The 25,388-nt window shown below is 37.0% G+C and overlaps 1 protein-coding gene across 14 annotated transcripts in view; it reads left to right on the top strand.

Moving 5' to 3' along the window:
- Window positions 1–25,388, top strand: part of BABAM2 (BRISC and BRCA1 A complex member 2) — a 452,513-nt gene that overhangs the window by 24,362 nt on the left and 402,763 nt on the right. For all 14 annotated transcript variants that reach the window (XR_002004718.3, XR_008676775.2, XM_055377654.2 and 11 more), the window contains one exon: window positions 19,696–19,772. Coding sequence is in view for 12 of the 14 variants with exons in the window: in XM_055377654.2 (XP_055233629.1) it covers window positions 19,696–19,772 (77 nt within the window). In the remaining 2 variants the exon portion in view is untranslated. The remainder of the gene's footprint in view (window positions 1–19,695; window positions 19,773–25,388) is intronic.

Genomic DNA, 25,388 nt, shown 5'->3' with positions numbered 1-25,388 from the left:
CAATAAGTATAAAACTGTGGATCTGACAGTAATGTCATGGTTCCAGGTTCAGGGGTGTATCACAGTTGTCTCCTAGGTTGAAAAAAGTCATTAGAAAGCATCAGAGAAACAAAAAAGGTTAGTTGTTGCTACTTCCCTCCCCTAAACATTAAAGGTTTAAACTAATTGATTTTTAAATTTAAAAACTTTTTATTGAGGTATAGTATACATTCAGAAAAGTACACTGAATCATAAGTAAGTATATAATGCATTGAATTTTCACAAGCTGAACAGACTTGTGTAACTAGCACCCAAAACCCAGAACATTATCAGCACCTTGTACGTCCTCTTTGTGCTCCCATCTAGTCACTGACCCCTCTTCCCATGAAAGGATAACTGCTATCCTGACTTCTAACAAAATAGGTTAATATACTTTTTAAAAAATATATATAAATGGAATTTATACTGCACAAAATGGCATTTTGTGTGAGGCTTCGTTTGTTCAGCGTTATGTTTGTGATATTCTATATTGTTGCAGATAGTTGTAGATCACCCATTTTTCTGGCTGATCAATGAGAGTTCCATTGTGTAACATGCCACGGTTTATCTACTGTACTTTTGAAGGGCATTTGGGTAGTTCCTAATGATATGGTTTGGGTGTGTTTCCACCCAAATCTCTTCTTGAATTGTAGTTTCCATAATCCCCACCTGTCATGGGAGGGACCCGGTGGAAGGTAATTGAATCCTGGGGGTGGTTACCCCCGTGCTGCTGTTCTTGTGATAGTGAGTTCTCACACAATCTGATGATTTTATAAGGGGCTTTTCCCCCTTTTGCTCGGTACTTCTCCTTGCTGCCACCACGTGAAGAAGGATGTGTTTGTTTCCCCTTCTGCTGTGATTGTAAGTTCCTCGAGGCCTCCCCAGCCATGCTGAACTGTGAGTCAATTAAACCTCTTTCTTTTATAAACTACCCAGTCTTGGACATGTCTTTATTAGTAGTGTGGGAACAGACTAATACACTAGTATTATGAATAGTGCCATTTTGAATAGTGCCATTGTGAACATTCTATTACATGTCTTTTTGCAAATGTATAATATGTATACATGTTTGAACCCTCTGGATTTTAAGTTAAGAACTATTCATAAATAGAATAAATATTTTAAAATTCTTTCAGTTCCATATTGTGTGTAAGCAAAGGAGAAGGTTAGGGAGGGAAGAAAGAAAGGGGTGGATTTGAAGGGAAAGAAGGAAGACAGAGGAAGGACAATAAGATAGGAAGAGGAAATCAGGGGAGAAGAAAAGATTATAGAAAAGGAAGGGTAGAGAAAAATGGAGGCAAGCGTGCAGCTGTGGGCTCCTAAATAAAATGAGATACTGAAACTAAATCCTTATCACAATCTTGAGCATGGACTTCAAGGTGTCATTACTTCTTGAAATGCAAATCTCTCTTCAAGCCTCATCAGTTCCTCTCAGAAGCTGTCTGACCTCTAGTTCATCCATTTCTCTCTCTCAGTACTGTCAGCACTCCATCTCTTTTCCTAACCAGTCCTAACTAGACTCTTCATAACTGTTCTAGATCTGATCTATTTTCCACTAGCAGCCGTTTATATTATTTTAAACAAATCTAATAATAAAAAATAAAAACCAGATCATGTTGAGATAGAATAGGAATAGGACGTGCCTCCTCCACATATTTTTCCTTTTCTTCTTCTTTTCACAAAACCTACACCACTACTTTGCCTACACTATACCCACTAACCCCCAAGCTTTTAGCCACTCAAAGAAAAGAGCCATTCTTCTGTGCTGTCACGTTGTTTAACCATGCCTAATTCCAGAAACTGGCCTTAGGAGATACAAACATTGAACCAAGGTTGTGGAGTCTCAGTCTCCCACCTTGGGAAAGAATGCTGAACAATTACTAGGGTATGGAAAGGGAATACAATTTCATTGTTGGAACTGGGGCAGAAATTAAACACATATAGTTATTTTAAGTCTGTCACTGATTTGCTTTTTGACCTACATTCGCAGACTCCTTATTCTTTTTTTTTTTCCATTATTAAAGTTATTGAGGATTTGGAAGCTTGAATGACTTTGCAAATCTTAACTAAAACTAATGATATAATTCTTGGCATTGTGGAATAATTTCTTACAGCACAGCACAATGTATTTAATTTTTAAAGAATAGTATTTATCATGTTTTTGCATCATAAAAGTATCTTTTGGAATTGTCATTGGCAGGTTTTTATAAATATGTTTATTATATCTATGTTTGTATGTATTTACTTAAGAAATTAAAAAAGTATGTAAGTCAGAAAAGGATTCTGAGAACCAATATAGTTCAAATGGAAGATTGGAATTATAGGTAGATTGGCAGGAATTCAGGACGCGAGAGACCATTACTTTAGATGGTCTCTTTAGAAGGCCTGGGATTTAAAACTGAGCCATACTACCTTTAGAAGTTCCAAAGGATAGATTGCCACAGATTATGCCAGCAGTCATGTTGCAAGATTGGGTGACCCCTTCAAACTGGCTTGTCAAATTTATTAATATCTTCTTGCAAGCAATGAATCCAAGAATATGTTGGAGCTACATCTGGATGGAAATGAAATAGTGTTACAGGTTCTGAGTAGTCAGACAGATAACCTGATGATAAATTTTGGGCAGTGAACTATATTGATGTTGCTGTCAACTTAGTAGAGATATCAAAAGAACACTTGGAAAGAAATAAATTAATGTTTGTTACTGTTGTGGGAAAACCAAGATGAATAGGGAGATTAGAAGACATCAAAGTAAAGCAGCTTATCTTCATATCCAAGGACCTTCAGCATCTAAAGATTCTTTAGAAAAGTGTTTTTCAAACTCTTTGATGGAAGAACAGATTAAAAAAATCTAGCTGGTTACCAACTGATACTTTTGTAAAATATAAAAATGAATTGCTAGAAGAGTGAAATGAAAAAGACATGAAATACAAGGCTTGACTCCTTTATTAGTAGATTCATCAGATTTATTCTTACACATTGCTGTAAAAGTTTTAAAATTCTTATCTCATTTTCTGTACTTTTCTTATTATGGATTAGTAATAATTTACAGACCAGAACTGGTCCATGGACCTGCTCTCTTTGAATAGCACGATTCTAGAAAGATTTCTGCATTCTAACAGTCCAGGAGTTGGCCTTCTTAAGAATTCTATCTCAGAGGGGCAACAGTAGTATGTTATTGATAAGTAATTCCTAACTACATGTTAGATAATTGGAGATACTGTTTTTTAAAACAAATATGGTAGATGGTTATACAAATAAAAACTATTCTGAAGATAACTCAAATTTTCAGTTAGTTGGATCAGTAAAAAATCAGAGGACATTGTTACTTTGTCCATGCTTTACATATATATACACACACCAAAGAATGGCTTTTGGGTAAGGAGAGAATTTACACGTATATTTTATACGTATAAAATGCACATAAAATCTACACATACCAAAGAATGGCTTTTGGGCAAGGAGAGAATGTTTATAATACAATCTTCTTTTGTAAACACTCTTATTTCTGTACATTTTAAAGATCACCTTTTTTTGATGTTTGCTTCTTAAAGCTGTAATGTAGTTATATTTTCTAAGTTGAACATCTTAAACACTATGCCAGTGATTTGGGTAACATTTCAGTTTTTCTCTAATTGTAACTGATGAAGATTTTTAATGACTATGATAGGCACATTGCCAATGTTTGTTACATTCTCTTGTTACAAGAAAATATCATTTACCATTTCAACTTTGTTTCATGTGGTTCATGGTAGAATTCATTTCTTATTAAAAACTTAATAAAGAACTAGTGTTAGCTTTAGTAGTCATATTAAAGTATAACATTGTTTTAATCTACACCAGAATTATAGAATTTCAGGAATGGAAAGCATTACACTCTAATGTTAACCATATGATCTATGAACCCCTTCTAATGCTTCTCTGCCAAGTGACTGTTCAGGCTGTCTGTAAGTATCTCTAGTCATGTGGAAGCTCCATGAGTCCCAGCACAGCTCCCTGGGCAGCTAATACTGTTACATAGTGCTTTTCTACATTGACCTGAACCCTTTGCCTTGCCACTTCTAGCTCTTGTCACAATATAGAACAAGCTTAATTGATCCTGCATGTTAGTGAAGATAGCTATCATGTTTGATATTTCTTTCTTCTGTAGGCTAACATGTAGCCTTTGCTTCTATCATGGATTTGTGTCCTTCCCTGTCTTTTTTGGCTTCTTCTGAATGTGATCCAGTTAGTCTCTATACTTCTTAAAGTGTAACACCTAGAACTGAATGAAGTGTTCAAGGAATAGTTTTGACCAAGTGTAGGGTTGAGTATTTTTATCTTCATTTTCCAGGAAGCTACCTTCTGTGAGATTGTACTGGACAGAGCTGTGGGTTACAAACCATTGATAGCTGTGACCTTTAGGTGTGTTATGAAATCATTTTAGAGGGTCTTGATTTACATAAAAAACAGAAGAGAATGGAACAAAAGTACATGTCATGTAATAAAGCTAAGTATCATTGCTTAACAATTTTGTTTTCAATTTATATATGAACACGTACACAGATATATGTACACATATGCATATATACATATTACTCTGTACAGATATCTCTACTGATGGTGATATAAAATGGTGATATAAAAATTTCTTATTATGTGTCAAAAAAGTTTGAAAGCCTCTGGCCTAGACTAGATGCTTCCTGTCCTTGTTTCTCTGATGGCTCCGTCTAGTCTCTGCTTGCTCTGCAGCCAATTTACATGCCCCATCTTGATATTCTTCTCTTTGTTTCCCTGTAAATTTCTGCTGTGTAACATGAGAGGCATGATGGGCTCCATTAGATTTGCTTTAGGACACTGGAAAATTATTTTACTGCTCTGATTAAGTCTTTTCATGGTTGGACCCCCATGAGAATTTTTGTCTGTGGAATGAAGAAATGAAGTAGCCCGGTGAAGAGGTGAGGAGGTCAATTGAGGTTTTTAGCTCAGAAAATTATTGCCCCAGTGAAGTAAAGGGTTTAAGGAAAATGGTGTTTGAGGTAGATTCTCCTCCTCCTTATTTTTTGGTTTTGCAATTTGTACTTTTGAATACTCGTGACAGTGAGTGCTCTGTGTGTGCCAGGAACTGTTCTAAATACTTTATTTATGTGCACCAAGTCAGTGGATCCTCATAACAGCTCTCTGGAGCATGACTGTTATCCTTATTTTACAAATGAGAACACTGAAGATGAGAGAGATTATTTAACTTGCACAAGGCTTTAGAATTTATAGTGTATAACAGTAGCATCTCAAGCAGCAATCTAAGAACGAAATCCTTTCAAACTACCTAACAACCAAAAATACGTGGATGGTACACTTATCCCATTACCCTGTAGTTCCAAATATGCTCATATAGCAGATGCTAAGTCTTTTCATAATCATTTAAATATAAGAATTTGAAGATATAAAAAACGTTTTTTTTCTATCTTTAGAAAGCACTTTTCAGTAACAGGAAAGGGAATCGTTTAATGACACTTCAGAATCTATTAATTCTTCCTTTTCCTTTCTTCCCCACTCTTCTTTATCTAATTCTCTATTTTTGGCTCTACCCTGTCATCAGTTTCCTACTACAATTCTCTCTCTCTACTTTTTCATTTTCTTTTTGTTTCTTCTCCCCATCTCCGTATCTCCCCATCCCCACTGGTTTTCCATCTGTTCTTTCCTTTACTCTGCTTTTGTGCTTTCCATATTCATTCAAATTAATTTTTTTATATAAGTTAAGCATATACTGAGCACCAAGTAAGTGTGAGGCATTGTTGAGATACAAACATAAATAAAGCATGTAGCATGAGAGCTAATCAGGGTGAGATCAAAGCTCTGCTAGTACATTCCCTTGAGAATCAGAGCTATTGGAGCATGCCAAGGTAAATACTCCTTAGGCCTTCCCTATATGGATCAGGAATGTCTATGGGATTTAGATAAATAGTATGCAAATAATATAAAATATGAGCCCCAGAGTTCAGAGAATAGGCAGCATTTAGGACATGTTTTGGATCAAGGTATAAAAACAGTGGCCTAAAAAGTTTACAGGAATATTTTCATTGGAAAATTAGTAGTGTTTAGTATAAAAATTACTTCTTATAAAATAACACTGTACATTGAATGTATGAAAATGGTATTTAAGTTGGCCTTGGCCCTGGGGATCTCTTATATAACATTTACTAATATGAGTAATAATTACCAGCATTCCCACAGTTGAAATAGCAAACAGTCCAGGACATTTCTGTAACTTATTTGACCTTGTCCACTCCAGCTCTACCTTGCTCACTTGCAGTATTTATGAAATAGCTTTCAGGTACTTCCTGTGTGCCAGCAGGTATGCTGCTGGACACTGAGGGATCCAGGGTTTAATGCATTCTCTTTCTTCTTAGAGTTTTCAGTCTAGCAGTGCCTGTCTCTTAGGTTTTGCCCTTACTTAAAGACAATTGCCCATAACTATTTCTCCTTCCCCTCACTTGGCCAGATCCTATGCATTCTTAGAGGCCAGTTGTATTCCAGTTAACCTTCCTTGGTTACCCAAGCTAAAAGTGGTTTCTCTGCTCTCTTCGCTCCTATTGTGTTTATTTTCTTTAACCACTAATTTGGCAATTAATCATGTTAATTGCTTTGTGACTTGTATCTATTGTTGTCTTGACTTGTTATTTAAATTGTGTTGTGTGACTTTCATGGTTTGATTTTTGTCTTCTGATTACAAGTTCTTGAGAATAGAGAATCCTTTGTATAACTCTTATAGCAATGATCACTCCAAACTTTTTTTTTTTTTTTTTTGTGACAGAGTCTTGCTCTGTTGCCAGGCTGGAGTGCAGTGGCACGATCTCGGCTCACTGCAACTTCCGCCTCCTGGGTTCAAGCGATTCTCCTTCCTCAGCCTCCCAAGTGGCTGGGGCTACAGGCACGTGCCACCACGCGCAGCTAATTTTTGTATTTTTAGTAGAGATGGGGTTTCACCATGTTGGCCAGGATGGTGTTGATCTCTTGACCTCATGATTTGCCCGCCTCAGCCTCCCAGGATGGTCTTGATCTCTTGACCTCATGGTTTGCCCGCCTCAGCCTCCCAAAATGCTGGGATTATAGGCGTGAGCCACCACGCCCGGCCCAAAGTGATTTTTTTAATTATGCACCCTGTCTTAGTCAGTTTGGGTTGCCATAACAAAATACCTTAGACTTGGTAATTTATAAACAGCAGAAGTTTATTGCTCACAGTTCTGATGGCTAGAAAGTCCAGGATCATGGCTCTGGTAGATTGTGTCTGGTGAGGGCCCGTTCCTCATAGATGATGCCTTCTCTGTGTCCTTGCCTGGCAGAAGGGAAAAGGGGCAGACAAGCTCCCTCAGGCCTCTTTTATAAGGACACTAATCCTATTTATGAGGCCTCCGTTTTATGACCTAGTCAGCTCCCAAAGGCCCTACCTCTTAATACCAACACATTGGGGATTAGATTCCAATAGGAATTTTGAGGGGCCACTAACATTCAGTCTATAGCACACCCCAAATTATTTTATTGTGTACCTCTGCTACATGCGTATTTACTTATAAAAATATATTTATAGATTATAAAACATACATAAAATATAAGCTAAAAATGATATAAAGATAAAATTAGCAACACTGTAAAAATAATTTATATTACTTATGTTGTGGTATTTTCACCTGCCATACCTGAAAAAGAAATCTGAAAAAATATGTAGATACTAATGGAAGAAATGCTTTTGTCGTAAATTAAGTGTCCAGAAATGTGAGGGTCTGTCTCTGAACTCTTTATTCTGTTTTACTGGTTTGTCTATTTTTGTACCAGCATCAGTATTTTAATTACTAACATTTATAGTAAATTTTGAAATCCAGTATTGCAAATTTCCTACCAAAGCTTTTCTTACTGTGGTAAAATACATATAACATAAATTTACTATTTTAATCATTTTTAAGCATACAGTTCTGTGGCATTAAGTATATTTACATTGTAGTACCGTCATTACAACTATCCATCAGAAACTCTGTACCCATTAAACTATAGCTTCCTATTTCCCTCTCTCCTCAGCCCCTTACAACTACTGTTCTACTTTCTCTGACTGTGAATTTGACTACTTTAGATACCTCATGTAAGTGGAATCATATAGTCTTTGTCCTTTTTTGACCAGCTTATTTCACTTAGCATAAGGTCCTCAAGATGTATCCATGTTGTAGCATGTGTCAAAATTTCCTTCCTTTTTAAGGCTGGATAATATGCCATTCCATTGTGTGTGTGTGTGTGTGTGTGTATGTATAGTATTTTATATATATATATATATATATATATATATATATATATATAAAATGTATAGTACTACATTTTGTTTATCCATTCATCCATGGATGGACACTTGGATTGCTTCTACCTTTTGTTTATTGTAAATAATCCTGTCAAGTTTTTGTTCTTCAAGATCATCCAATCTATTCTAGGTTCTTGGCATTCCATTTGTATTTTAGAATCTGCCTTTCAGATTGCAGATCAATTTAGGGAGAACTTACAACTTTTCATTATGAGTCTTTTTTTTTCTCACTCCGTGGCTCAGGCTGGAGAGCAGTGATGTGATCATGGCTCACTGCAGTCTCGACCTCCCTGGCTCAGGCGATCCTCCCACCTCAGACTCCCAAGTAGCTGGTACTACAGGCACATGCCACCATGCCCACTAACTTTTTGGTATTTTTTGTAGAGACAGGGTTTCTCCATGTTGCCCGGGTTGGTCTTAAACTTTTGAGCTCAAGTGATCCACCTGACTTGGCCTCCTAACGTGCTAAGATTACAGGCATGAGCCACTGTGCCTGGCCTCATTATGAGTCTTTTAATCCATGAACATGATATCTCTGTTCATTTATTTGTTTACTTATTTTCTTCTTAATAATAGCTTTCTGCATAGAGATCTTGCACATCTATTGTAACATTTATTTCTATATATTTGATCATTTGTTATTATTTTAGATGACATCTTTCTAAAAGTTTTATTTTCTGACAGTCGATGGTATATGGAAATACAGTTGACTTCTATGTGTGCTCTAACAACTTTGCTAAACCCACATATTAATTCCAATAGTGCATATGAACATTTACAAAATTTTCTATGTTCACAGTCACATTTTCTGCAAAAAAGTAAGTTCTGTTTCTTCTTTTCCAATTTTTATACTCCTAATTTCCTCCATCCTGGCTAGGATGGAGGAAATTCAACCTCCAGTACAATGTTGAATTAAAGTGATGAGAGTTGATATTCTTGTCTCATCCTCTATCTCAAAGAAAAAAATTTTAATGTTTTGTTTTTAAGTATGATGTTGCTTTAAGTTTTTTGTAGATAGCTTTGATCACATTAAGGAAGTTCCCTTTTATCCCAGTTTATAGAGAGCTTTTAAAATTATGAATGGATGTTTAATTTCATCAAACACTTGTACTTATTAAGATAATCCTATCAATTTCCTCTTATTCTCTTAGCAGAGTTAATTAAATGCACATATTAGAAAAGAAGAAAGGTTGAAAATTAATAAGCTAAGCATCTATCTGAAAAAGTTAAAGGATTTTTTCCCCGATCCTAGTTAGCTGTTAAAAACTGTATGTGAGCCCATCATTCCTACTGAAACCATATTGTAATTTAAACCACATTTTTGTTATAGGGACACCTACCAACATTTAAAAATACTTCCTACTCTAAAGTAGAGTTGAAGTTTATCATTTATAAATGGAGATATGGCATAGAAGCTGAGAATAACAGTTGACGCCACATGAACTGGCAAACACATTTTCTTGAATATTTTAATTTTGTAATTTTTAAAACATTCTGGGCTGAGTCACTTATTTTGGTGATGGCATTTTGGAATCCTATGCTAAGAATTAAATGTATCATTTTTTCTAGGAGGGTCTAGCCATAGTTTTTAGGTTTTAGAGATAGAATGTACTTGATGTATCAAGAATATCATATGTCATCAAATGCATAGCCCCATTCCCCTGAAAATCAACCTAGAAAATCTATCTGAATGCAATTTTGTCTTCTTTTACCAATTTTAATTTGTCCTTTTTGCTTGTAAAAAGGTCTAAGACTTGACCTTGTGGATTTGGTCTGGCCAGTCAGATGGGGTATAATTATAGCCCTTTCAAGGCTGAATATGTAAGATTCCATGAACCAGTTCAGATGCCTTTGCAGATAAAATGCCCATGTTTTAGATTATTTAGATAGATGTTAAGATACACTTTGTCAGTCTTCCAGCTTCTTTACTGCTGCATCCAGTCTAGAAACCATGATAATTTTTGAAACTGAGTAATCTATGTTAGATTTAATTCAGAGAAAATAAATTCTAAAAGATGAAAATGTAGTTAATATTAGTTAACAGTAATTTACTGTAATATGTGACTTTTTTTTAAAAGGCAGTTATTGATCTTTGAGCATATTTTATTTGAGAGTCACTTGTTATTTTAGGTTGCCAAAGTTGAAGACTTCCTTCTCAGCTGATGTTAAATATTGTTGGTTTAGCACAAACGTCACTATCAAGAAAACAGGAAGCTATGTAGGACACATGCCAAATGGTAAATTAATAGTCAGGGTAAAGGAAACTGACGTAGACTCAGGAAAGGAACCCTGGACTCATCTACTTTGTTCTTTTTAGGTGGCTTGAAGAATAGAAATGGTCTAAGTCATTATTTTTTCCAGACAGTGTATCAAAAAACAGGGTTAGCCCTATTAAGCCAGAAAGAATATATTTTCTTATATTTTGCATTATTTAAAAACTGCTAATGTTTTAAAGGTTGTAGAATATCTTCATATAGCTTTGTTAATCTTGATTAGTTCTTGGCTGTCACTAAAAAGCCTATAAAGTATAGTAAAATTTGCCTACTTTTATTTTTTATAGTGAAACCTTAACATTTGAGTCTGATCTCAGTAACTAGGAACAAATGATAATTTAAAGAGGAGTCAAATCCAAATTTACCTTTCATTATTTACTTAAAGTTTATATATATAAAGAGTTTGCTAAATCAATGAACAGTGTCATCATTGTAGAGTCTGTGTCAAGTTACAGGGGGCTTGTTCCCTCTCTTGTAGCCTTGATTTATGTGTTTACAGTTTTTATACTTATTACTGATAAATAATTTTCTTTTCATTAGAACGCCTGTAATAGAACTTCTTTTTGGCAATATTTTGTCATCTTTTACTTCTCATTTTTCTAGGTACTTAATAAAATATCATTTGTTGAAAACATTTATAGTTCACCAATTATGAGATTTATAGTTATAAATCTTTATAAGCCACTAATTATGATTTATAACTCACTAATCATATGATATTAATCTGATGGTTTTCTCTTAAATTATTGAGAGATGGTTTAATGTAGTAATTAAGAAAGTGGGCCATGGAGGCAGACATCCTGGGTTTGGATCCCAGCTCTGTCACTCACTAGCAAGTTACATAAGCATCTATGTGCCTCAGTGCCCTCATCTGTAAATTGGGGTAATAACAGCACCTATCTTGGAAGGTTGCTGTAAGTTTAAATAGTTTAATATAATTAAAGAACTTAGAATAGTGCCTGCCACATTAGTAAATGCCCGACAAATATTAGCTGCTGTTATTTATTGTGGAAATATAATAATTAAGGTAATAACTTAAAGTTTAAATTCTGAGTTGTGTGTACAGTTCTTCAAAGGGAAAACCTTCCACAAATAATCACACTTTTGCCTTTCTTGGAGGTGAGGATGAGCACATCATCCCAATTCCAGTTAAATCAATAGTCTTTTTTTGTTGTTGTTTTTAATCATGAAAAGAGTACAACACTAGGAGTCAAGATATATGCATTCATTCAGCAAACCTTTATCCTCATACATAGTTGTTGGAGTGTTCACCTCCTGGATATCAGTGCTAGACACTGGAGATTTAAAGATGCCTAGGCCATGGAGACTAAGATATGGTTAGCGTGTCCTGTAAGTGGTTTCCAATCCCAGAGTGCCAGTGAGACCCTTTGCTCTTTGATGTCATCATCTGTAAAATGACAGTTCTTGAGCTTAGTTTATGAGTGTTAGTAATATGCTAAAATTTCATCAGTGCTGGATACTTAGCACTGTGCTAGGTGCTATACTAGGACTTACTTAAAAAGGAGTATAACATAGCGCTTGACACTAGAATCTTATGATCTGGTTGGGAAAACAAGCCACAATGAGAAAAATAGACAAGTAATACTGGGAGTCATGTGATTAAATGTAAAATAAGAGACTCAACAGATGAGAATGTGCGAAGGTTCTTACGCTCAGCATTTTATTGCGTCAATGATTAACTGCCATTTCTGTAATAAAGTACTAGATTAAACTACCTCCTTTGATGCTATCAAGAATTCCCGCTTGATAATTCCCACTTTCATAATCTGTATAATGTGAGTTTAACTCCCTTTGTTCACTCACATGTTAAACTTTAAAATAGTGCATTCCTGGTATATTTAGGTAATTTGAAATTGGTAAAAGATATATTTTTACAGCATAGTTTTTATCCAAAATCCTTTCTGTACTCTAACACCAAGATATGTTTTTTGTTCTTGTTACTGCTATATTCCTAGCACTTAGTGCCAGACACACAGTGAACACTGATGAAATATAGTTGAGAGACAAATTTGAAATTATACTTAACTGTCAGCAATTTTAAAATCATTTAAAAATAATTTTTAAATTAAAAGTGATTCAATTTGGAATACTGGCTTTTTCAACCTTGGCTCTAACTATGTGTGAGGACAAGTTGCCATTCTATAAATATAATTTTAATGTAGCCAGTAGCTTTTTCTTTACTAGCTTTTTCATACTTGTATAAGGAAATGGCTTTCTAGATGAGTGAATTTCCCTGCTGTATTAGTTATCTGTTACTGATTTATGACAGCAGCTTCATGGGAGACCTTAAGCTAGAACTGCCCAGCCAAGCCATTCCCAAATTCCGACCCAAAGAAACTGTGAAAGATAATAAATGTTAGAAATGTGAAGTTTCATGATATCACAGTATAAAGACTTTCATATGCCTTACTTGAAGACTGTTCATCAGTATATCACCCTGAATTCTTTCCTTCTGAGAAGGAGTGAAGTACGTCAAAAGAAAAAGATAAAATCAGGCCATCATAGCCAAGTTTTCCTAGTCAAATAGAAAAGGGTTGTATTTAGCCTTAAAATATTTTATGATTGTGTAAAACCGTGGCTCATGCCTATAATCCCAGACTTTGGGAGGCTGAGGCGGGAAGATTGCTTGAGGTCAGGAATTCGAGACCAGCCTGGGCAAAGCCCTGAGACCCTGTCTCAAAAAGAAAAAAAAAATTTAGCTGAGTGTGGTGGTGTACCTGTAGTCCCAGCTACTTGGGAGACTGAGGTGGGAGGATTCCTTGAGCCCAGATGTTCAAGGCTGCAGTGAGTTATAATTGTGCCACTGCACTCCAGCCTGGGCTCTAGAGCAAGACACTGTCTCCTAAAAAAATTATAATAGTAAAATAGTTCATAGTTCATGTTCATTATAAAAATCAAAACAATGCAGAAAGCAGATGGATGCAGTGGCTCATGCCTATAATCCCAGCTCTTTGGGAGGCTGAGGCAGGAGGATCGCTTAATTCCAGGAGTTTGAGACCAGCCTGGGCAACATGGTGAAACCTTGCCTCTATTAAAAATACAAAAAATTAGCCAAGTGTGGTGGCATGTGCCTGTGGTCCCAGCTACCTGAGAGGCTGATGTGGGAGGATCACCTGAGCTCGGGAGTTTGAAGCTTCAGTGAGCTGTGATTTCACCACTGTACTCCAGCTTGGGTGACAGCAAGACCGTGTTTCAAAAAATTAAAAAAAAAATGCAGAAAAGTAATTAGAAGAATGTTGTAAAAATCATTTCAAATCCGGCCACATTTTGGTTACTCTCCTTCTGAAATCTGTCTATGAGTGTAGATATACATACTTACAAGTATCCTTTTTCCATAAGTGGAATCATACTATTTCCATGTATTTTTAAAGCTTTTTAAACATTACCATGGGTTTAGAATTTACCAAAACTCCCCTTAGTGCTATATGACATTGGAAAGATCACTTACTTTAAGTGGGGATGGGAGTGGGTAATACTCCCCAAAAGCACAATCAAGTCGAAATGGTAATCTCCAGTTAGCTGCAGGCCTTCTGTTTTGCTGAGAGGAATATACAGATTTGGGGCCAAGAGTCAAACTCCTCAAGGCAACAGAGGAAAGCTCTTTTAAACCCATGCTCTTTTTTTTTTAGGCGGAGTCTCGCTCTGTTGCCCAGGCTGGAGTGCAGAGGCATGATCTCAGCTCACTGCAACCTCTGTATCTTGGGTTCAAGCGATTCTCCTTCCTCAGCCTCCCTAGTAGCTGGGACTACAGGCATGCACCACCACACCTGGCTAATTTTTGTATTTTTAGTAAAGATGGGGTTTCACCATGTTGGCCAGGCTGGTCTTGAACTCCTGACCTCAGGTGATCTGCCTGCCTCAGCCTCCCAGAGTTGTTGGGATTACAGGCGTGAGCCACCGTGCCCTGCCCCTATGCTCTTTTTTGATTAACGGAAAAATGAGCACCCTCCTCTTGTGCAACTTGAATTTTCACAGTAAATTAAAGAACATGACCAAACCAATTTTAGACAGAGGTAACTTAAGAAAAGGAAACAGTTTAATCTTAGAAGAAACTTGAGGTACATGGCATTGGCTTGTTTCCTATACACCTATTTATCCTAGACAATACAAGGAAGATAGAATGTAACATATCTTAAATGATTTGCCCAACATTTCATTGGAAGACAAGCTGAGTGCCACTTAGGAGAAAGAGACCTACTAATGGCAGCTTTCCTCTGTTCCCTTGAGCACTTTGGCTCTTGGCCCCACACTTGTAGATTCCTCTCAGCAAAGCAGAATCCCTGCACCTAACTGGAGATTATAATTTTGACTTGAGTATGCTTTTGGGAAGTATTACTCTTCATACCCCTGTCCCCCATTCCCACTTATGATATTGGAAAGTAAGTGATCTTTCCAATATCATAAAACACTAAGGTGAGGTTTTGTAAATTTTTCTTCTATCTTTTCTGTGACGTTTTAGTGGCCCTTATAGATTGGCTAGCCCACCCATTAGCCTGACTGTTTCCATAGAAGATTTGGTTATTATCTCACACTTTAAACTCTCCATTTCCTTTTCCCTAAACATGCTCCTTTCCTAGAAGTCTTATTCAATAAATCCATTTGTCTCGTCTCCACTGCTGTTACCCTAGTCCAAGGATCCATCATCTTTCTTTCTTTTTTCAGATCTAAAGTGGTTATTATTATTATTATTATCCTACCTGCATTGGGTTTTCAGTCCCACTGAAGACTGAGAAACCTGGTGAGACCAGTAAGCATCCCTTGGGGGGTAAACACAAGACTCATCCACATTGCTCGCAGCTGCCCTGGCCTTCCTACAACACTTAGAGGTTTGCAGTCCCTGTTCCTTATAGCCAGCTATGTAGCGATGTCTTTCCTTAAATAGTAGAGACTTTGGGCAGCAGAGCTCCTCATCTCATTCCAGGTAGATAACCACACCCTGAAACACTCCTCTCCATGACTGAAGGTGAGAGGCTGAGGGGAATGGTCTCTGCCCTCTGTGACCCTGTTCGTTCCTTTCCAGCACCATTCTTGCTCTCATGCGCCTGAGTGTGGGCCTTATCTGCCAGGTGGGCTACACTCTGCTCAACTCCCACATCACAGAACACTGTCTCCTCACTGAAGACTGTGAAGTGAATGTTTACTGAAGCAGCAGCATTATTACTGCGTCAGAGCTAGAAAATGGACAGGCAAGGATCTCTGTAGATAGCAGAGAAGTGGGTGATACCATCTACAAATGCATGTTGGTTTTGCTCCATCATCTTTCTTGACTAAAATGGTCTCCTCCCTGGTCTGGCTATGTTCATTTTATCTCTTGTGGTCTTTTTTTTTTTTTTTCTATACAGTAGACAAAGCGGTCTTTTAAAAACATAGATGTTTTTACTCTTCTGCTCAAAACCCTCCTTTGTGCTTGGCATAAAAGCTGAATGAATTGCAACCACTTGCAGGTCCAGTGTGATCTGTCCCTTCCTTTTGCCCCTCTCTCCCTCATTTACTGTGTCCTAATCTTTTGCCCTTCTCTCCCTCATTTACTGTGTCCTAATCTTTTGCTCTTCTCTCCCTCATTTACTGTGCTCCAGCCGCATTGCCCAGATATATCAAGATTTCTTCCCCCGATGTACCAAGCTTGTTCCTGCCTTCACACCTTTGCACCAGCTGTTTCCTCTGCCTGGAATGCTCTATCCCAGAACTTGGCATGGTGGGCCCCTTTGTGTTATTCGGTTTTCGGATTTCACCTCCTCCAGAGGTCCTCTTTGATCTTCCAGTGTAAAGTAGCTCTTGCTTCAGTGCAGCACCCTGTTTTATTTTCCTCATAGCATTTAGCAATCCTAAACCATCTTTATGTGTTTGTCTCTTGTTTATCATTTTCTTCTTCCCTCACTAGAATTTAAGTACCATGAGACGGTAGATCTTCTCTGTCTCGTCCGTCCTATAATCCTAACACCTAGAGCAATGCTTGATAAATCTTATCTAAATGAAAAAAGTCAGTGAATGAAACACAGAGATAGAGAAATATATTTTTTTCTTCATAAAACTATAATTTGTTAGTCAACACATAGGAATTGTACATATTTATGGGATATATAATGATGTTTTGATACATATAGTGTATAGTAATAAGATCAGGGTAATTAGCATATCCTCATCTCAAACATTTATCATTTATTTGTGATGGAAACAGTCAATATCCTCCTTCTAGCTATTTGAAACTATTTATTATTGTTAACTCTAGTCATCTACAGTGGTATAGTACACCAGAATGTATTCCTCTTATCTTGCTATAATTTTGTATCCTTTAACAAATCTCTTCCTATCCCCCTTCTGAAATGTACCTTTTAATACACTGAGGTTGCTGGAACCAGCTGTTGATGTAGTAAGGGAGGAAGGTGACGTGGCGGGGCACAAAAACACTTAACCAGTTCTGGTTAAAGTATATAATAAAAAGTGTGGCCCAACAATGAGTGTAACCATTCGGGAAAAAAACAATTTGTCATTGAAGAAGGAGTGAGTTATTCAAACAAACTGGAATCAGGTTAATCCTGAGGATTTCCTGTACTTCGAATAACTTCAGTCTTTAAGCTACATAGTTAGATAATTTGATCCCCAAGCCCCAAAAAGATCCTTGATTGTGAATGGTGTTTTTCATAAATTTAAAGCATTGCAGTTGAATGCAATAGAAAAGGAAAAATCTTAGTGTTGCTTATAGGGCTCATAACAGCATGCTCATAATGACATGATGCTCATTACCATCATTAGATTGTACTTCATAATGCTAGAATTTATGTGTTTTCTGTAGTCTTTTAAAATAACTACTGTGTTGTGGGGTAGAAAAGATTACACTAAAAGGGAAATATGATGCCTCTAAAATGTACTCTGAGGAATTTTTTTTATATTGAAAGGAAAATGAGAAAGTATTCTTAAAACCTGTGAAATATAAAAATTTGTTACCATTCAATTACTGGTGCAACTTAGTTGTTTAGTTTATAAACTGGTATTTTTATTGACCCCTGAAGATAATGAGGAATAATCAACTTAGTGATTTATGTTAAACATACCCTTGTTAAAGTTTCTGTTTTTTTTTTTTTTTCTTTTTTGATACAGAGTCTCACTCTGTCACCCAGGCTGGAGCACAGTGGTGCAGTCTTGGCTCACTGCAGCCTCCACCTCCCAGGTTCAAGCGATTCTCCTGCCTCAGCCTTCTGAGTAGCTGGGATTACAGGTGCCTGCCACCATGCCTAGTTATTTTTTTATTTTTATTTTTTGAGATGGAGTCTTGCTCTGTGCCCAGGCTGGAGTGCAGTGGCGGGATCTCGGCTCACTGCAACCTCCGCCTCCCGTGTTCAAGCGATTCGCCTGAGTTAGCCTCCCAAGTGAGTAGCTGAGACTACAGGTGCGTGCCACCATGCCCAGCTAATTTTTGTATTTTTAGTGGAGACAGGGTTTCACCATGTTGGCCAGGATGGTCTCCATCTCGTGACCTCGTGATCCGCCTGCCTCAGCCTCCCAAAGGGCTGGGATTACAGATGTGAGCCACCGCGCCTGGCCTAATTTTTGAATTTTTAGTAAAGATGGGGTTTCACCATGTTGGCCAGGCTGGTCTTGAACTCCTGACCTCCAGTGATTTGCCTGCCTTGGCCTCCCAAAGTGCTGGGATTATAGGTGTGAGCCACTGCGCCTGGCCGCTGTCTGGTTCTTTTCTCTTTCACATTCAAATCATTTTGGGAAAAAGTAATAGTAAATCTTTAACATGGGGTCTGAGTTACTTAAAGCCAAAATTTTTTGAATTTATCTTTAAATGACTCTTGCCCTTCCAAGTTGCCATGTAGGGAAGTTGTACATTTATTTCAACTATGCATCCATCCGTTAAATTACTTTTATAGGTTCTTTTTTAGAATTGCTTCACAGCCAGTTTTGGAATTATGAAAGAAAATTAGCCTCCTTGCTTTCGTTTGTAAATTAAAACTCTCATGTTTTTAAAACAAAATGAAGACATATTACTTTCTCAATTGACTTCATATTAATATTTTATTAACTTATGAAGCCCATGCAGCTGTTATGCAGTTGAACTTATGACTTCTAAGATAAAAATTATCTTGTACAGCAGATCTGTGAAGAGCAAGAAACATTGTATAACTTAGTGAAATAATAGATTAAAAAAAAAAAAACCAGGCCAGGTGCAGTGGCTCACGCCTGTGATCCTGATACTTTGGGAGTCTAGGTGGGAGGAGGATCACTTGAGCCCAGGAGTTCAAGACCACCCTGGGTAACATAGTGAGACCTCCTCTCTTAAAAAAAAAAAAAAAAGCCAGGTGTGGTGGTGTGCACCTGTGGTCCCAGCTGCTTGGGAAGCTGAAGTGGGAGGAGCTTGAGCCTGAGAGTTTGAGGCTGCAGTGAGCAGAGATTACACCACTGCACTCCAGCCTGGGCTACAGAGTGAGACCTTGTCTTGAAAAACAAAACAAAAAGAAAATACCAAACTGTTGAGACCTGGATAACTACCCCCCACCTTTTAAATTTGCATTTTACTTGAAATTGAGTATGCATTGTGCTTTCCTGCAGATGAAAGTTATGGTGTGCCAAATCTAAAGGAAGCACTGAACCTTTGTGGAAGGAAAGAAAACCATCTGGTACCAGAAAAAGGCTAAAAGTGGGCTCTTTTTCGTACTAACAGAATGAAAGCTAAGAGTCCATATTTAAAGTATGATCATAAAACTATTCTTATTTTACAGTTCTTGGCATAAGAATAGACATGTGTTTTGGATAATATACCTAATTTTAAAGTCGAGATATGCCTCTTTGAGAAAAGTAGTTGAAGCACACTGTTGATGTTTGTCGTTAGAACACATGTAAGTTTTATTGTGAAATAAATGAATTATTTGTTTTAGGACGAGTCTTCATGTCTTGGCTTCCATGACTATTAAAGGCTTTTATTTTGTTCTGTAAGCCAGTGTTTTAATCTGTTCTGTATAAAGATCCTGTTTTGTTTAGTATCATAAACATGTGGGTTTTTAAAGTTTGTTTTTAAAAAATCTTTTCTTTCTTCTGTTTCTGCATTTTTTAAAGCTGCACATCATTGACTCCTGGGCCCAACTGTGACCGATTTAAACTGCACATACCATATGCTGGAGAGACATTAAAGTGTAAGTAAATGATGACTATTTTACTCAAAATGTAGGTTACAGTGTCAGCTATTGGACTTTGTGCTTTAGTTTTCATTTCCGGCTGTTAGTTGTTATCTCCTAAGATATTGTTCACTAGCATTTACCACTTTTCTTATCTGCCATTCAATTCTAGTTTGATTAAAAGTGAGGCAGTTGGCAGGGAATACGTTGTGGTTAAATAGGCATGCACAGAAATTCCTAATATTTAGGCATGCTTGGTAATTTTTATGTGTTTTTTTCTCTATAGGCGGCTTTTACATAATACTCAATAAAGAGTCCACTGCTTTAGAATACCTGGCCATTTAGAAACAGTTTTTAGGTAGGAGTGGCTGCTGTCCATCGCTGCTGCTAACCCCCCTGTGGAACCGCTGCGCCACGACTTGTCACTGATGTATCTCCTGTTGTTACCGAAGTGTAAGAGTCCTACCTCAAAAACTCTTGGCATGGCTTAGGCATATCAACATGTTATCTCCTTTATAGCAAGGATCAGAGATACAAACGGTCTACAAGGGCTAGATTGGTAATATAGTGAGGGAAACAGGCTAGGTGTGGCAAACTGGGACACCCTGTCACTTAAGGGGAGTTACCTTTACTGATTTATTGAGAGAAGGTGGACGTCTGAAGTTTTACCTGAATTCTGTCAGTTTTAGATGTTGCTACTTTTTCAAAATTAAAAACATGGTGTTGGCCAATATTATGCAGGCTAAACTCAATGTGTCTGTGGGCTGGCTTGAGTTCCTGGACCACAAGTTTTTGATCTTGGATGGATAGTATGGAAGATCTGTCATTGGACTTAGCCCATCAGCTACAGCAGCCCTCTAGACTGTATCAGCTTTTCTCTGTCACTGTTACCAATACTGAACCTCTAGCCTAGTGTGGAAATCACAGTGGCTTTGGTTGGTTATTGTTGGTAATCTCACCAGGAATTTTCTCTCTTGAACCTATTCTTGTGGTGAACAGCCTATTAAGGTTTTTCTATTCCTGAAAAGAAAAATAAAGTACATGGATATTAAACATGGAACAGATGGGTAAACCGCTTTTTGGCCATTGGACCAGTGTGTTTTACCATTACATGCCAGGAGGGGCCATGTCTCTGTATAGTATTTTGTATTCTTAGTACTATATTCTATAGAATCACTTGATACTAATTTATCAAATGCAAGATTAAATGAGAAATGTTGGACATGTTGACTTGTCAGCCTTGCATTATTAGACCATTTTCTGGAAACCATTAAAATATAAAATAATTTTACCTGTCTGAAGTAGTAGGACAGATTCGACTGCTACTTTTTTTTTTGAAAAAATTATTAACTAAATTTAAAAGAAATGATCAAAGTAAATAATTCATGTGGTTAAAAACGTAAAAGTACTGGAATTTTTTGATACATGAAACCAGTAGTCTTCTCTCCCAGTCCAGTTTCCTGAGAGAATCACTTGCAGATTCTAAAAATTTTCAGTTTAGCTCTCTGGGGATGATCTCCATATCTTTAAATAATATACTTTTGCCTCCGTTTCTTGCCTTATCAGTTTTAGACATTGTTATCTTTTGACTTCCTGCGCTGATACATGAAGCATCAGCCTATTTTCCCTATGCCCCTTAACTCTTTTTTCTTTTCCTTCTTAATGTAGTTATATCACCATTATTGGTTCCTGTGTTGGTTACCCTGTAGCTTAAAAATTTTTACTTACTTTTTTTAATGGATCACTTTAGACATTGTATTACACAGTTAATGAATAACCCCTAAGAATTCTTAGTAAGTACCTGGTACCTGGTACACAGTTAGCTTTGTTATTACTTAAGGACAATCTCTAAGCAAGAATGGTGAATACTTAGGGTAGTATACTCTTTAGTTTTACATTAACCATAGATACTGTGTCTTTTGCCTCTGCATTTTATGAGATGAATATATTAGCCCCTGCCCTTCCTTCAATTCCTCTTCCTTCACCTCCCAGCTTTTGTCTTTGGTTATTTTCCTTTTGCATTTTCAAGATTGTTAACTTACTGTCCGTTCTAAATCTGTAGTTGTCTTCTGTGCCTTGTCTATAAATTGCTTGAACGATTGCTCTGGAGGCCTGTTCCTGCATAATTATCACTGTGAGATTTGCCTTTATTACTTTTTTGAATTTGACCTTGTTTTGTAGAATCTATGTATCGTAGATTCTATGTTTTGTAGAATGATTTCTTGATAAACAGGTTACCTACTTATCTTGCTGGCACCCATTCTCAAATAACTTGCTCAGATTCTATTCCTCTTTCTACCCTTCTGTTTTCCTTTAGCCCATCCGATAATTTTTTATTACTACAGTCACAATTAGGTATCTTAATTTCTAGGAACTCTTTCTTGCACTGTTTCTCATTCTCAGCATCTTGTTCTTATTTTATGAATATAGGTCCTTTAAAATCCTTCAAAGAATAAAATTTAGAGATTAAAAAAATGTTTTCTTCTGTTATCTGAATTATTTTAATTTTCCCTAGGGATTATATTTTTGTTTATCATATTTTCTCCCTCTTTTATGCTATAGTTTTTCTTCAAATAAAAGGTATTCATTTCTGTTTAAGATAGACAATAAAATAGTGATTGGGACTTCTGAGTAGGTGAGCAAGGCTTATGGAATGTGTGGATGAATGATGGGCCAGATGTGAGTCAACTGCTCTAGCTCTCCTCAAATAGTTTGTTCTGTTTCTTCATTGAATACCTGGGCATACATACCTGATCACCCTGTCATTTTCAGGGGGTACGTATATAGACTATTCCGTGAGGAGCTTTTGCTTACTCTTCCTGTTCTTAGCCCTGTGTCTCATTCTTGCCTCCCCTTACACTGGATAACTAGAAACTTTTATGGGTTTACTAGGACAGATGGCTTCCTCCTCATCAGTAGCCTCTTCCTCACATTATTACAGGTCAAAGCTTTCCTCTGCCCTATCTTGTCAAGTACTACACTTCCATCTGCATTCTGTCTCTAGCAATTTGCTAAACTTTCTCATCTACTGATTAACTACTCTCCTCCCTTCCTCTTCATCTTCCTGTTGTTTGGGATTTTATCTTTCTGTATTCACTATCATTTAATGGGATTGGAGGGGGTCTTAGAGAAGAAATGAGTGTGTGTGGTCAGTCCACAGTCTTGAGACAAAAATAATGTGACTTCACAGGCATCTTTCTAGTAGCATGGGTTTATGTTAGGAAGCATTTGCTGTTACCCTATATCCTCTCATTACTATAAGCTCTTCATGGGAAACCTTTAATAACATTTGTGATTAGTGTATTAGGACTGTCACTCATCATATAACATAATTATATTCTAGCAAATTATTGTTGGATATCGTCATTATACACTGGGGACTTAATTTAGCCCACAGTATGCTCTATAATAAATAAATAATAAGTGAACATTGTATAATGGCAATTCTTATGCTAAAATGAGTCAAGATTCTAGTGTTAAGCAGCTCACAGCCAAATAAAAGGAAAAGGTAATTGATCATGGAAACTATATTTATAAAAGTTCATAGAATTAGAAAGATGAGTTTTTTTTAAAAAACACATATATATGTATGTATATATGTATATATATAACATACACATATATATACACACACACATGTGATCTTGGCTCACTGCAACCTCCACCTCCCGGGTTCAAGCAATTCTCCTGCCTCAGCCTCCGGAGTAGTTGGAACTACAGGTGCCCACCACCACGCCCGGATAATTTTTGTATTTTAGAGACAGGGTTTCACCATGTTGGCCAGGATGGTCTCGATCTCTTGACCTCATCATCTGCCTGCTTCAGCCTCCCAAAGTGCTGGGATTACAGGCGTGAGCCACTGCGCCTGGCTTGTTGTTGTTGTTGTTGTTGTTGTTTTTGAGACAGTCTTGCTATGTTGCCCAGGCTGGACTTGAACTCCTGGGCTCAAGTGTTCTTCCTGCGTCAGCCTAAGTAGCTGAGACTACAGGCACACACCACCATGCCCAGATCTTTTGTCCTTTTAATAATACAGTTATCCCTCAATATCCATGGGGGATTGGTTCCAAGATGTCCTGTGCAAGTCCCTGATATAAAAGGGCATAGTATTCACGTATAACCTATGCCCATCTTCCTGTGTACAGGCAAACCTCATTTTATTGTGCTTCAACAAGGATTTTTTTTTCTTTCAAATTGATTGATGGTTTGTGGCAATCCTGTGTTGAGCAAGTTTATCAGGGCCATTTCCCCAAAGCGTGTGCTTATTTCATGCCTTTGTGTCACATTTTGGTAATTTTTGTACCATTTCAAACTTTTTAATTATTATTTTTTCAAACTTAAAAACTTTGCTTTCTAAATCATGAAGCGTTTCCACATACTTTTTCATTATTATTCTGTTATGGTGATCTGTGATTGTTGACTCTTGAATGTTACTATCTTCATTGTGTTGAGATGCCATAACATACATACCCATATAAGATAGTGAATTTAATCAATAAATGTGTATGTTCTGATTGCTGTACTGATCGTCCTTTTTCCTTTCTCCCTCTTCTTGGGCCTCCTTATTCCCTGAGACACAGCAGTATTGAAATTAGGCCAGTTAGTAACCTTGCAGTGTCTTCTAAGTGTTCAAGTGAAGAGTCCCACACCTCTTACTTTAAATCAAAAGCTAGAAATGATGAAGTTTAGTGAGGAAGGCATGTTGAAAGCTGAGACAGGCTGAAAGCTAGGCCTCTTGGCCAAACAGTTAACCACGTTGTGAATGCAAAGAAAAATTTCTTGAAGGAAATTAGAAGTGCTACTCTAGTAAACACATGAATTATAAGACCGTGAAAAAGTTATTGCTATTACGGAGAAGGTTTTAGTGTTTGAATGAAAGATCAAACCAGCCACAAGATTCCCTTAAGCCAAAGCCTAATCAAGAGCAAGTCCTAATTCTCTTCAATTCTAAGATTGAGAGAAGTGAAGAAGTTGCAGAAGAAAATTTGAACCTAGCAGAAGTTGGTTCATGAGATTTAAGAAAAGAGGCCATTTCTATCACACAGAAGTGCAACGTGAAGCAGCAAGTGCTCATATAGAAGATGCAGTAAGTAATCCAGATCTAGCTAAGATCATTGATGAAGTGCTACACTTAGCAACAGATTTTTAGTGTAGATGGAACAGGCTTATGTTGGAAGAAGATGCCGTCTAGGACTGTCATAGTTAAGAAGGCAATGCCTGGCCTCAAAGGATAGACTGACTTTCTGGTTAGGGACAAAGGCAGCTAGTGACTAATTTGAAGCCAAGGATCATTTATCATTCTGAAAATCCTAAGGCCCATAAGAATTATGCTAAATCTAACTCTGCCTGTGTTCTACAGTAGAATAACAATCATCTGTTTACAGCACGGTTTACTGAAAGCCACTGTTGAGAACTACTGCTCAGAAAAAATGATTCCTTTCAAAATATTATTGCTCATTGACAATGCACCTTGTCACTTGAGATGTGTTGGAAATAGCAAGAGAACTAGAATTAGAAGTGGATCCTGAGAATGTGACTGAATTGCTACAATGCCATGGTAAAACTTGTACCGATGAAGAAGGTTGCTTCTTGCAGATAAGCAAAGAAAGTAGTTTCTTGAGATCGAATCTACTTCTG

Source organism: Gorilla gorilla, chromosome 12 (assembly GCF_029281585.2).
Source record: "Gorilla gorilla gorilla isolate KB3781 chromosome 12, NHGRI_mGorGor1-v2.1_pri, whole genome shotgun sequence".
NCBI classification, from domain to species: domain Eukaryota; kingdom Metazoa; phylum Chordata; class Mammalia; order Primates; family Hominidae; genus Gorilla; species Gorilla gorilla.
The sequence above is the reverse complement of the archived record's forward strand: the minus strand, read 5'-3'. Positions and strand labels throughout refer to the sequence as shown.